Source organism: Corvus hawaiiensis, chromosome 4 (genome assembly GCF_020740725.1).
Source record: "Corvus hawaiiensis isolate bCorHaw1 chromosome 4, bCorHaw1.pri.cur, whole genome shotgun sequence".
Lineage (NCBI taxonomy): Eukaryota > Metazoa > Chordata > Aves > Passeriformes > Corvidae > Corvus > Corvus hawaiiensis.
Genome location: NC_063216.1, coordinates 79,653,652 through 79,666,335, shown reverse-complemented (window position 1 = coordinate 79,666,335; position 12,684 = coordinate 79,653,652). Strand labels below are relative to the sequence as shown.

General features: G+C 67.5%; 1 protein-coding gene across 1 annotated transcript in view; it reads right to left on the bottom strand.

Annotated features, from left to right (window-relative positions):
* SND1 (staphylococcal nuclease and tudor domain containing 1) overlaps positions 1-11,439 on the bottom strand; it is a 72,186-nt gene extending 60,747 nt beyond the window's left edge. Inside the window, exons 1-9 of the mRNA XM_048300756.1 lie at positions 11,336-11,439; positions 7,413-7,562; positions 6,430-6,550; positions 3,729-3,807; positions 2,523-2,683; positions 2,346-2,437; positions 1,038-1,196; positions 579-685; positions 250-340 (exon numbers count right to left, since the gene is read on the bottom strand). Coding sequence (XP_048156713.1) covers positions 250-340; positions 579-685; positions 1,038-1,196; positions 2,346-2,437; positions 2,523-2,683; positions 3,729-3,807; positions 6,430-6,550; positions 7,413-7,562; positions 11,336-11,410 — 1,035 coding nt within the window. The 5' untranslated portion in view covers positions 11,411-11,439. The remainder of the gene's footprint in view (positions 1-249; positions 341-578; positions 686-1,037; positions 1,197-2,345; positions 2,438-2,522; positions 2,684-3,728; positions 3,808-6,429; positions 6,551-7,412; positions 7,563-11,335) is intronic.
* Between the last annotated feature and the right edge of the window lie 1,245 nt (positions 11,440-12,684).

The window sequence follows — 12,684 nt, the reverse complement described above, 5'->3', positions numbered from 1 at the left end:
GTGCCAGGACACCCCGGCCCATTCCCACAGACCACAGCCCCTCTCTTGGGGCTCCTTCCCTTCCCCTGGCACCTCTTCCCACTCCAGCCCTGCCGGCGATCCTGGAGTGCAGCTGGGTGGTTTTGCACTGGGATCCAGCTGTGGGAAACCTCTGGGGTTTGTCCAAACCCATGGAGAGGCCGGATCGGGAGCTGGGCACGCTGTCCTCTGCCCCCAGTTCTCAAATGTCCCATTCCCAGCCCTGCTCACCTTGGCCACGAACTGTTTGTCCTTCTGATCCAGGTTTGCCGTGGGGGCCACATAATCCCTCCAGATCCTCAGCTTGCGCTCCTTGGCAAACCTGGGGGGTGGGGACAGTGGGACACCGGGGCCGGGACACCTGGACGGGCTGGGGGTGACATTCCCAGCAAAGCCCCAGGGAGATCCCATCAATCCCACCCAGGATGAGCCACACGGGGCTGGGAAGGGGCTGGAGTTGCTCTGGGCACTCCAGGGATGCAGCTGGGAACAGTGGGGGCAGTGGGATTGGGTGGGGTCAGCTGGGATCAGCAGGATCCCCGTCCCCACGCCTGCCCCACCTCTCGGCCGCGCGCAGTTTGTCGGCGCCACGGGTGTAGACAGCGATGGACCAATCCACGCAGCGGGCAAAGCCCTCCCTGAGCAGCAGCTCCGTGATGTTCCCGTTCTGGAAGACGAGAGAGGGCCTGGGATCAGCAGGACCCCCCAGGACCCCCGTCCCTGTCCCTGCTGGGGGGGACCCTGCACAGCCCCTTCCATGTCCCCTGAGCTCCCAGTGCTACCGGAGACCCCCCAGTGACACCCCCGGGCTCTGCCCTCCCCACAAGGACCAGGATCTCCCAAATCCACCGGGAAAGAGCCCACAGATCCCAGGGACGCCCCCGGGCTCTGCCCTCCTCACTGAACCAGGATCTCCCAGACCCACCACAACTCCCATTTCCCCCACTGGCAGCACCCTGCAACCCCCTCGAGCACCCCCAGCCCCCCCAGACCCTGCCCGTGCTCCCGGCACCACTTGCCGGGTGCAGGATGGTGCCCAGGATGTTCTGGTTGTGGCAGCTCTCCAGGACAATCTGCACGTCCCTCTGGAGCAGCCGTGACTCCGTGAAAAACTTGGCTTCAGCCGCGAACGGCTCCGGGACCTCGGGAGCATCGGCCTCGCGCTTGAACGTGGGACACTGCAGGACACAGGGACAGTCAGGGCACGGAATGGGCCCAGAAACTGTGGAAAGAGGGTGGGAACCCCCCTGGGGAGGAGGCAGCCCCCATTCCCCAGCTCTGGGGGTGCTTTGGGGGCTGAAATCAGGGAATTTATGTAAGGACAGAGCCCTGTGACTGCCCTGGGAAACACTGCCTGGGATACAAGGACCAACTCCTGCTCTGGGGATCCCTGGAAAGGGACCTGGAGCTGCTGGAGAAGAGTCCAGAGAGGCCCCGGAGCTGCTGCAGGGCTGGAGCCCCTCTGCTCTGGAGCCAGGCTGGGAGAGCTGGGGGTGCTCCCCTGGAGAGGAGAAGCTCCAGGGAGAGCTGCGAGCCCCTTGCAGGGCCTAAAGGGGCTCCAGGAGAGCTGCAGAGGGACTGGGGCCAAGGCATGGAGGGCCAGGAGCCAGGGAATGGCTTCCCAGTGCCAGAGGGCAGGGCTGGATGGGAGATTGGGAATTGGGAATTGCTGGCTGGGAGGGTGGGCAGGCCCTGGCCCAAGGTGCCCAGAGCAGCTGGGGCTGCCCCTGGATCCCTGGCAGTGGCCAAGGCCAGGCTGGACATTGGGGCTGGAGCAGCCTGGCACAGTGGGAGGTGTCCCTGCCATGGCAGGGCTGGCACTGGAGGGGCCCTGAGGTCCCTTCCCACCTAAACAAGTCTGTGGTTCCTTGAACTTGGACATCAGCAGGAATTTCCCCATGGAAAGGGTGCTCAGGCCTTGGCAGGGGCTGCCCAGGGGCGTTTGGAGTGCCCATCCCTGCAGGTGTCCAAGGAATTCCTGGAGGTGGCACTCAGGGCTCTGGGCTGGGGCCAAGGTGGGGATGGGGCACAGCTGGGACTGGATGGGCTGGGAGGGCTTTTCCAGCCTCAGGGATTCCGTGAACTCCCACCACAACCCTGACCAGGGTGTCCAACAGCCCCACCCAACCCACAGCTGTCCCCACCCCAGGGTGACACCTCGGGCTCCCCCCGGCCTGGTCGTGCAGGGCCAGCAGGTGACACCAATGTCCCTCCATCCCTCCCTGCTCTGGGACCCAGAGAGCGGCCAGTGCCGAGGAGCTCGGACAAGGAGGGAATTCAGCCGCGGGAATTCAGCAGAGGGAATCTGGCCGAGGGAATGGGCTCACCTTGATCCCCGAGAGCATGACGGTGACCAGGTAGAAGTCAGGCAGGAGCAGGGCCCTCACCACGCTGCCGTCCCGCACGTGCTCGATGATGGCTGAGGAGCGACACCGGAGCTCGTCCCACTGGGCCGGGAACGGGACATGGGGACACGGGGACACAGGGACACGGGGACACCTTACCATTGACAGGCTTCTGGTGCAGGGAGTCCACGAAGTGCCGGGGGTTCTCCAGGCTGTACTTGAGGTCCCGCACGGTGTGCGATCCCGAGCCCTCGCTCCACATCCCCTTCTTGGCGCTCCGGGCCTGCTCCTCCAGCTCAGCCAGCCGGCTCTGCTCCGGGCTGAGGGACAGGGCGGGAATGGATGCCTGGGAATCTCCCTGTCCCGGGCACTTTTGGGGATGCTGTAGTGCTGTGGTCACTCCCATCCCCAGCACACATCCCAGGGGGAATACAGCTGGAAGCAGCTCCTCCCACAGACTGGGGAGGCTGAGCCCAGGGAACCCTTCCAGAGGCTGCTTTTGGCACCACCATGGAAAGGCAGCGGCGTTCCCGGCTCCCAGCAGGGCCGAGCAGGTTTGGGAGAGCAGGGAAGGCACATTCCCTGGGAATCCACAGATCATCACAGCGCTGCACACACAGGCGGCCACTGAAGGGCCACCAAGGCGACCACGATCCCCTCCCGGCCCTGGCACCAGCCCCACCACAAGAAATCCTGGGATATCAAACAGGGTGCCCAGAGCAGCTGGGGCTGCCCCTGGATCCCTGGCAGTGGCCAAGGCCAGGCTGGACATTGGGGCTGGAGCAGCCTGGCACAGTGGGAGGTGTCCCTGCCATGGCAGGGCTGGCACTGGAGGGGCTCTGAGCTCCCTTCCCACCCAGCCATTCCAGGATCCTACGAATGAGGCTGACCCTGGCCTGGAACTGTCCTGCACCTCTGGAATGGGATCCCTGTCCCCATGGATGCAGCACCCCACAGCCCAGGCCGGGCTTCTCCCACACCCCAGGATGTGACAGAGCCCAGGAAAAGCCTCGGCTCTGCTGGCACAGGGATCACCCAGCTGGATCCAGCACCAGGAATGTCCCAGCACCTCCTCTCCAGCGGGAACTGAGGCGATTCCACCCCAGCCAGGTGTGACTTCAGAGACTCCCAGAGAGTCCCTGCTCCGCCGCCCAGGGACACAGCTCCGTCCATGGGAGAGGAGGCAGCCCCCACCCAGCCCCTCCACATCCCAACCCCAAAGCCCCCGGGACACCCTGGGGAGGCCTGTGGGACGAGGGCACCTCGGGAGCCACGGAGCAGGGCCTGGCCCCCCAGAGCCGAGGGATCCAATGGCTCCATGCCCGGAGCACCAGCCGGGGATGGGGATGGGAGCCCTGCACGTACTTGTTGGCTCGGATCCCTTCCCGCCGGGAAGCCAATCCTTCGGCCACCAGGGACTCGGCGATGTTCTCACCACTGGTGTCTGTGGGGAGAGGAGAGGAGCGGGAGGGTGAGAGGAGCCTCAGGGACATGGGGATCCCAGCATTCCCAGTGATCCCAGTGAGCAGGGCTGGAACAACCCCGAGCGCCAGCACAGAGCTCTCCTGGGGACACCTCTGCCCCCAGCCCGGGCTCCCTGGGCAGCCCCTGCCAAGGCCTGAGCACCCTTTCCATGGGGAAATTCCTGCTGGTGCCCACCCTGCCCCTCCCCTGGCCCAGCCTGAGGCCGTTCCCTCTCCTCCTGTCCCTGTTCCCTGCCAGCAGAGCCCGACCCCCCCGGCTGCCCCCTCCTGTCAGGGACTTGTGCAGAGCCACAAGGTCCCCCCGGAGCCTCCTTTGCTCCAGCCTGAGCCCCTTTCCAGCTCCCTCAGCCACTCCTGGGGCTCCAGACCCTTTCCAGCTCCCTCAGCCGCTCCTGGGGCTCCAGACCCTTCCCAGCTCCCTGCCCAGAGGGGCCCGGAGCTGCCCCAGGATCCCAGGGGGTCCCTCAGCAGGGCCAGCACAGGGGACAGTCCCTGCCCTGGGGCTCTGCCCACGCTGGGGCTGCCACAGCCCAGGGGCCATCGGCCTCCTCCTGCCCCCTGGGCACCCCTGGGCTCCTGTCCAGCCGCTGGCACAGCACCCCCAGGGCCCTTCCCAGCTTTCCAGCCCCTCTGCCCCAGCCTGGAGCGCTGAAGGGGCTTGGAGTGACCCAAGGGCAGGACCTGGCACTTGGCCTGGTTGTCCCTCACTTCTCTGGCCTCATCCCATGGATCCAGCCTGTGCCCATCCCTCGGCAGAGCTCCCCACTGTCCATCCCCCCCATCCCAGAGCTGCCGCAGGGCTGGCAGGAATCTGTCACAGCATTCCCACACTAATGGTGTTTAAACCCTGACAAACTTCATCAGGGAACATTTTCTGCCTCATTTCCCCCGCCCGCGCTGTTCCCGGCTGGGCTGGAGCAGGGATGGGGACGGCACCGGGAGAGGCCCCAGCAGGAGCCAACATCCAAACCCTTCCCAGCTTTATTCCCGACACCGGGATTGCCTGGGCTGGACAGGGGCTCAGGGGGAGAGCAGAGCAGCAGCTTCCCAAAATCCAAGGTTCAAATCAAACATTGGATTCAGTGATTGTGGATCTTGGAGGTCTTTCCCAAACAAAACAATTCTGATTCCGATCCCTCCCAGCAAACTGGGAGCTCAGGAATGCGTCATGGAGTACCCTGAGTGGGAAGGGCCCCACAGGGATCATCGATCCAGCTCCTGGGCCTGACCAGGACATCCCAAAATCCCACCCTGTGCCGGAGGGTGCTGTCCAAACGCTCCTGGAGCACGGAGGTAACTCTGACACCCAGGGATTTGCAGCACCGAGGGTCCCACTGCCCTTTCCGCAGCCCCGGCCCCGTGGGGCTCTCGTGTTCCTGCAGGGGGACACGGGAGGAGCCGCCTGGAATGTGCCAGGATGGAGCAATGGGACTTCAGCTCTGGGACGGCCTGGGAGCAGCGAGGGGCTCCAAGCAGGCACTGCCCACCTCGGCCACACCCAGCTGAGCCCAGAAACCCCCACGGAGGGAGCTCCAGCCTTCCCGGGGAGCCACGGACGCGCTGCTGATCCTCTGGGATCCGGGAGCCAGCAGCGATCCCGGGCCCCCCATCCCTGCCACGGATCCTCGGGTCCCGGAGCCAGAGGGAGCCTCTGCCCCCACCCTGGGCCACCTCCCTGGGCCTCCAGGCAGAGCTCCCTGCTCCATCCTGCTGGCCTCGGGATGAGCCCGGGATGGCAGCAACTCCCAGCTGGGTGAGCCGATCCCGGCTCCCGCCATGGAAAGGCTCTGAGTGGCACGGGAATGCCAGGAAAGGCTCCAAGTGCCACAGGAAGCGCACCTGGAGCACCTGCTCCCCCTCTCCAGCCCATTCCCACAGGGAAAACAGCCAAGTACACAGGGATGTGGGGCTGAGGGCACCCGACCCCCCCAGTCCCTACTGGGGCTCCCCAGGGACTTCCTCCAAAATCCAGCAGCCCCCGAGCTCCTTCCCAGCCCCTTTCCTGTGCTTGCTGCTTCCCTTTTCCCACGGGACTGCAGTGCCAGGGAGCTGTGTCCAAGCCTGGCCACATCCTGCTGGTATTCCAAATATCCCACGGGGGGCTGTCCCGGCCACACTCGGAGCACCCACCTGCCCCAGGAGCGGGGAGGCTCTGGAGGACGAGCTGGGACCCGGGAGCTTCCCCAGCCGAGATCCCATCCCTTGAATCCCGAGGGCACGGGAATTCTGGGCAGGGACAGAGCCAGCACTGGCCATGGCCACGGCTGAGGGGACACAGGGAGGGAGAGCCCCGAAACCCACCCGGAATGCTTAGGGTGGATTCCTCCTGGGAAGCTGCTTCCTACTGGGATCTCAGCCACAGACAAGCCAGAGATTTGTTACAACAAAAAGCATGGAAAAGGGGAAGCAATGAGAATCCACCCAGCACTGCTCCTCGTGTCCACAAGCTCAGCCGGGATCAGCACCGGGCACCACCCCCCTCCCAAAGCTGGGAATCCATGGAAAAGTGGGAATGCATCCTCCTGCTGACAGCACATCCCAACCCACCCCAAACCTCCCCTCGTGCTCCCCCCCGGACCCACCTTTCCCCAGGTACACCATGCCGTACTCGCGGCCCTGTGGGGTCTTGTACTCCACGGTGAAGCAAACCTCCTTCCCGATCAGCTTCTTCCGCAGAAACTCCCGGGCCGGGAAGCCCCAGGGCTGCGGGGAGGGAAGCGCCGTGAGCTGGAGGGTCCAGGGCAGAGGGGGAAGCCCAGAATTCCCTGGAGATCCCGTTCTCCTCCAGGAGCACTCCACTAGGAACCCACTCCGTTACTCCTCGGGAGAAACTGCCCCACAGAGGGATCCCGGGAGGTTTTCCAGCTCCCCAAAACCGAGCTGAGCCCAGGAAAACTCGCGGAGCAGCCCCAACTCCCATGGATGCACTGAGAGCTCCCAGGGCTCCTTCCCAGGAGCTCCCGGGACAGGAGCGGAGCGGGATGAGCCCGGCCGGGAGCACAGAGCTGTCCCAGCCCCGCAGTGGGTGCAGGAGGCTCCGGAGCGCGTTCCCGGAGCTCCTTCCCGCTCCAGCGCGGCAGGTGGGCGGGAGCGCGGCCGGAGGTGGGAACATGACGCGCTCATAAACAATTAGCGGGGCTGACAGGCGTCACTTTGGCAAAGAGTGACATTTAGAGGCTGTTTGGGAAGACAAAACTCCCCAGGGAGAGCAATTATCTGCCAGCGCTGCTCCCACCGCCCCCGGCCCGCAGGAGGAGGGGGGCCGGGCCCCGCCGGCACGGAGCGGCTCTGGGACCGCCCTGTGTGCCCCAAACCATCCCCCGTGTGCCCCAAACCACCCCCCGTGTGCCCCAAACCACCCCCCGTGTGCCCCAAACCATCCCCCTGAGCCCCCAGGATGCCGGTCCCATCCCAAGCGTAGAGGGGCAAGGAAGGAGAAAATCCCCCCCAAATCCTCACTGGGGGCTGGACCCAGCGGATCCTTCCCGGGCTGCTCCCCCCGTGCCCCCCGGGATGGACCTGCCTGTGCCCCCCAGGGGTGCCCGGGGGCAGGGGCAGCACCCACCTCGTCCGGGGTGTCCTTGGCGTCCGGCTGGCCGGGGGCTGCACGCCGGGCCAGGTTCCCGGCTCGGATGTTGCTGAGGTTGATCTGGCGCTCGGGGGGGGGCCCCCCACGGGGCTGTCCCCGCACGATGATGGCACAGCCCGACAGCACCTGCGGGGACAAGGAAGGGTCACCGGGGTCCCCCAGACACGGCGGTGGCAGCAGGGAAGGGACGGGGTGGGCACGGGAAGGCGACGCTGCACGGACACACAGAATTGCCAAGGGATGCGCCCTGCCCTGCCCGGGGACTCGGCAGCACCGCGTGTGACAGCCCGGAGAGCCAGGAGCTGTCCCACCCCCCCAGGATGGGGCCAAAATCCATGTCCTGCGCTCATCCCCAGCAGGGAAACAGGGAATTCTGTCCCTGTGCCAAGGTGAGACCCCACCTGCAGAGCTGCCCCAGCCCTGGGGACACAGCAGCAGGACCTGGAGCTGCTGGAGAGAGTCCAGAGAGGCCCCGGAGCTGCTCCAGGCATGGAGCCCCTCTGCTCTGGAGCCAGGCTGGGAGAGCTGGGGGTGCTCCCCTGGAGAGGAGAAGCTCCAGGGAGAGCTGCGAGCCCCTTGCAGGGCCTAAAGGGGCTCCAGGAGAGCTGCAGAGGGACTGGGGCCAAGGCATGGAGGGCCAGGAGCCAGGGAATGGCTTCCCAGTGCCAGAGGGCAGGGCTGGATGGGAGATTGGCAATTGGGAATTGCTGGCTGGGAGGGTGGGCAGGCCCTGGCCCAGGGTGCCCAGAGCAGCTGGGGCTGCCCCTGGATCCCTGGCAGTGGCCAAGGCCAGGCTGGACATTGGGGCTGGAGCAGCCTGGCACAGTGGGAGGTGTCCCTGCCATGGCAGGGCTGGCACTGGAGGGGCTCTGAGCTCCCTTCTGTCCCCTCCCCCAGAGCTCAGCACACCTGGACTTGGGGTCACCTCTGTGCCCACAGAACACCAAGGAGGATTTGGAAAATCGGGATTTTCCTCCTGGTGCTTCCCAGATGAGCCCAGCCGGGCCATCCCCCCCATGGCTGCTGAGAGCTCCGAGCTGGGCAGTCCCACCTCCGTCCTCTCTCCCAGGGTTCCCCCACACCTCCAGCCCCACATTCCAAGTCAGGCAAGGTCCCAGCTCCCGCGGCAGGGCCAGGCTCTGGGCCAGCAGACAGAGCTCTCCCTGTTCCCAGGATCTCCTTGTTCCCTGGGCTCTCCCTGTTCCAGGGGCTCTCCCCGTGTTCCTGGGATCTCCCCGTTCCCGCTCGCACCGCTGCTGGCTCTGGGCACACGGGATCGCTGTATCCAGCCTCGGGGTCGGCTTTCAGCCCTGGCTCCCTGCCACCCCAAATCCCCACGGATGCTCGCAGGGATCCCAAACCTCTCTGGCTCTGCTCCACCACCAGAGCCAGCCTGGCCCCGTGCCCGGGACACCGAATCCCTCTGCAACGAGCCCCACTGAGCCCCCCCGAGGGCCCGGGTGCCCCCTGCACGCCTTCTGCTGCCCCCCACCACCCAGAGCCACGGCAGAGCCGGGAATGCTGCAGAAGCCACCAGGAATTGTGGCCCGAGCTACACCCAGAGCGATCCCGGCAAAGGCTCAGTGCTCTCTGTGCTTAAGGACTTAGAGGTTTCATGGCTGTAATTAACCTTAATCTTTAATTTATAGGGCATGAGGAGGCCAGGGGATGCCGGAGCTGCTCTGTTCCATCCCCACCACGAGCCCTGGATCCTGGGGTGGGATCCTTGGCGGAGCTGCTCCGTGTTCCAGTGCTTTGGGGGGAGACTCCATGCCTGGCTCCAGACCCCTGTGACCCTGTCCCCGCCCATGGAGTGGCCACACATCCCGTTTGTCAGGCACACACGTGGCTGTCGGGATCCTCAGCTGGGGAATGGCTCCAGGGATCGGGCAGTGGCAGGAATGGGATCAGGACACTGTCCCAGCACCCAGGTGTCACCGTCCCACCCTGCTAGCAAAAGTCACCCCAGGTGCCATCTGTCCCACTGAGGGCTCCAGCAGACAAATGTGGGCTTAAACCAGGCTTAATCCAGCCTGGAAAAGGGACAGGGCACGGCACAGGCACTCGGGGTGGACAGACCCAACTCGTGCTGCCGAGGTGGCTCCGGAGCACTGGAGGGGACAGCACCGAAATCCAGCTGGCACATGCAGAATCCAGAGCTGCCCATGAGGGGCACAAAGGGTTAAAAATCCTGGCAGGAGCGGGAGGAAAATTCCTGCTCTTCATCCCAAACTCATGCTCCCAAACCCCATGGTCTCGCTGTGATTCCGGGGGAACTGTGCAACAGGAAGGTGCAAAAAACCCCCAAAACCTCAGAGCTGTGACGGGAACCGCAGCGGAGCACGTGGCTGGCACCGATCCGGCTGCTCCAGCAGCTCCACAGAGAGCCAGGGACCGCCTCTCCCCGGGGGGTTTTGGGCTGGCTGGAAAGGGAAGGGGACCACGGAGCACATCCCGGGGTACAGGGCACAGGGCACCCCCAGGCACAGCTGCCTCCCAGCCAGCAGGCTCCAAAATCCTTCCCAAAATCCTGCTGTGGATCCACATCCCCTTGGATGGCATCGGGCAGGCACAAGCAGCCAGGTGAGGGTTTTCCTGAGCATCCCAAAATCTGCTGCTTGGGCAGGAGACAGGGCAGGGTGAGACACAGCACGAGGATGGTGCCAGGCCAGACCTCCGGTGTCCCCAGACCCCCGGTGTCTGACCACAGACCTCCAGTGTCCATTCCCAAACCTCCAGCATCCATCCCCAGATTCCCGGTGCTCCTCCCAAGCCCCCGTGTCTGTCCCCAAACCTCTGGGGTCCATCCCCAGCCCCCCAGCATCCGTTCCCAGACCTCTACTGTCCAGCCTCACATCCCCAGTGCCCATCTCGACCCCCAGAGTCCACCTCCAAACCTCTAGGATCCATCCCTAGATCCCTGTCATGCGTTCCCAGACTTCCAGTCTCCATCCCCGGCCCCGCAGTGTCCTCAGCCCTGTCCCCACCACTGCCACAGCCCCGGGGTGCAGTGACACCCCAGAAAAAGGTCTCGCTCCGAAGGCGGCAGTGGGGGAAGGGGTCAGCCGAGACCCCCAGAACCACCTGGACTCGGGCACAGGAATCTGGGGGCTTTGGGGACACGGCAGGGAATGGGCTGGGGCGGGACAGGCACCAGGAAGGGACACGGGATGGGGACACGGGATGGGGACACGGCGCCCGGGACTCAACCCGACCTTCGCTCTCCCGGGCCCCGCTGCCGGCGCACGTGGGGACCCGACACGGGGGCCTGGGGGACTCTTCCCGGGGACGCCGGAGGGCCCGGGGGACCCCATCCCAGCGCTCTGTCCCGTGGGGACCCAACACGGGGCTCGGGGTCCCCGTCCCGCCGCTCGGCCCCGCGGGGACAGCCGGGGCAGGGCAGCGAGCGGAGCACGTGGGGCACCCCCGGGACGGCCCCGCCGCCGCTGGCCCCGCGCGGCCGCTGCTGCCCGACCCCTCGGGGCTTCCGGGCCGGCAGCAGAGCGGGACCACCGGGTCCGGCCCCCCGGGACCCAAAGCTCTTCCTGCCCCTTCCCAGCAGCCCGGACGGCACCGGGGCGGCGGCACCGTGCAGCGCCCGGTCCCGGGACGGCGTGCGAGACTCGGCCTGCAGGGGGGTCCCGGGGTGCAGCGCGGGGTGCCCGGGCTGCGGGGCGTAACGGGCGAGCAACGGCCGCGGAAAGGGGCCACCGGAGCGGCTGCACCGGGGGTGGGGGACCCGGGCACCGGGCGGGGAGCGGAGACGGTCCCGGCTACCGGGAAGGGAGGCGGGGAGCAGAGAGGGGTCCCGGGCTCCAGAGGAGTCTGCGGAAGATGGGGGTCCCTGGTCACGGGCGAGCTGCGGGGTCGGTGCGGGGAGCGGCGGGCACAGCCCTTACCATCTTGACGATGCCGCGCTGGACGACGGGCGGCGGCGCGGAGCCGCCCTGGCCGGGGTTGGCCGCGGAGGCCATGGCGGGGCCGGGGCGGGCGGAGGGGCCGGGTCGGGCCGGGGCGGGCACGGGCGGCGGGGCGAGCGCGGCGGGGCCCGGGGCGAGCGCGGAAGGGACCGCGGGGCGGGGCCTGTGCCTGGGGGGCGTGACCTCATCGAGGCCCCGCCCCCCGCGCGGCCGGCGGCCAACGGGCGGCCGCTCCCGCCGCGCGCGCCGCCCCGCCCCCCGGCGCCTCGGCCAATGGCGATGCGCCGTGGCTGACGTCACGGCCCTGGCGGCCCCGCCCGGCCCGGCGCGCGGGAGGGGGCGGGACTTCCGGGGCGCGCGGCGCCAGGGACACGTCGGCAAAGGCCGCCCGCGCGCACACGTGGCCTCGCGCCGCGCCGGGGGCGGGGCCGGGCCGGGCCACGCCTTTTCCGTCACCGCCGGGGGCGGGGCTCGGCGCAGACCCGCCCCCTCTCGTCAGCGGCGCGCGCCGCGGGGGCGGGGCCGGCCGCGAGTCGGGGTCGGGGTCACCCCGGGCGGCCCGCGGGACCCCCGCCCTGACCCAGCCCGGTGCCGGCTCAGCTGCGCTCCCGGCACATTCCCAAAGCGGGCCGGGGCCGGGGGATCCCCCAGGGCAGCCCCGGGGGCAGGAGTGAGGGTCCCCCGGCGCTCTGTGCGGCCTCTCCGCGACACCCCCGTGACACCCCCTGTGCCCAGGCAGAGCCCCGGGGCCACCAGAGGCTCCCGGGCCGCTTGCAGCCCGCACCGTGCGGGTTTGGGGGGAGAAGGGGGAGAGTGGGGCACCCACCTTTGGCCGCTTTCGGGACGATCCCGCTGCCCGGGGGTCGCGCCGATCCTACACCCGCACCCCAAAAACCTCCCCTGCCCTCGGACACCGCACCCTGCCACGGCCACCCGCGTCCTGCGAGGGGACCGGGGACAGCGGCGCTGCCAGGCGAGGTGGCCTCGAGCACCTGAGGTGGCTCATTGTCACCGCGTCCTGGCAGGGGACACTCGCCGTCCGGACACAGCCCCGGGATGTCCTCCCTCAGGGGACACTGGCACCCGTCCCTGGGTGACACCAACCCCCCAGCCCGGAGCGGGGGGTCCCGGGGGGTCCCGGGGGGCCGGGAGCGGAGATCACTCCCGTGTCACCGGCTGGCGCTCCCCCGGAGCAGCCCCCGCCCCTTGGGAGGCGTTCGGGATGCTCCCGGTGTTTCCCGAACTGGAGACGCGGCCGTGGCCGCGCCGCTCCCGGTGTGACCTGTGCCAGCCCCGAGCGGAGCCAGGTCACTCGTGGGGGACAGGAG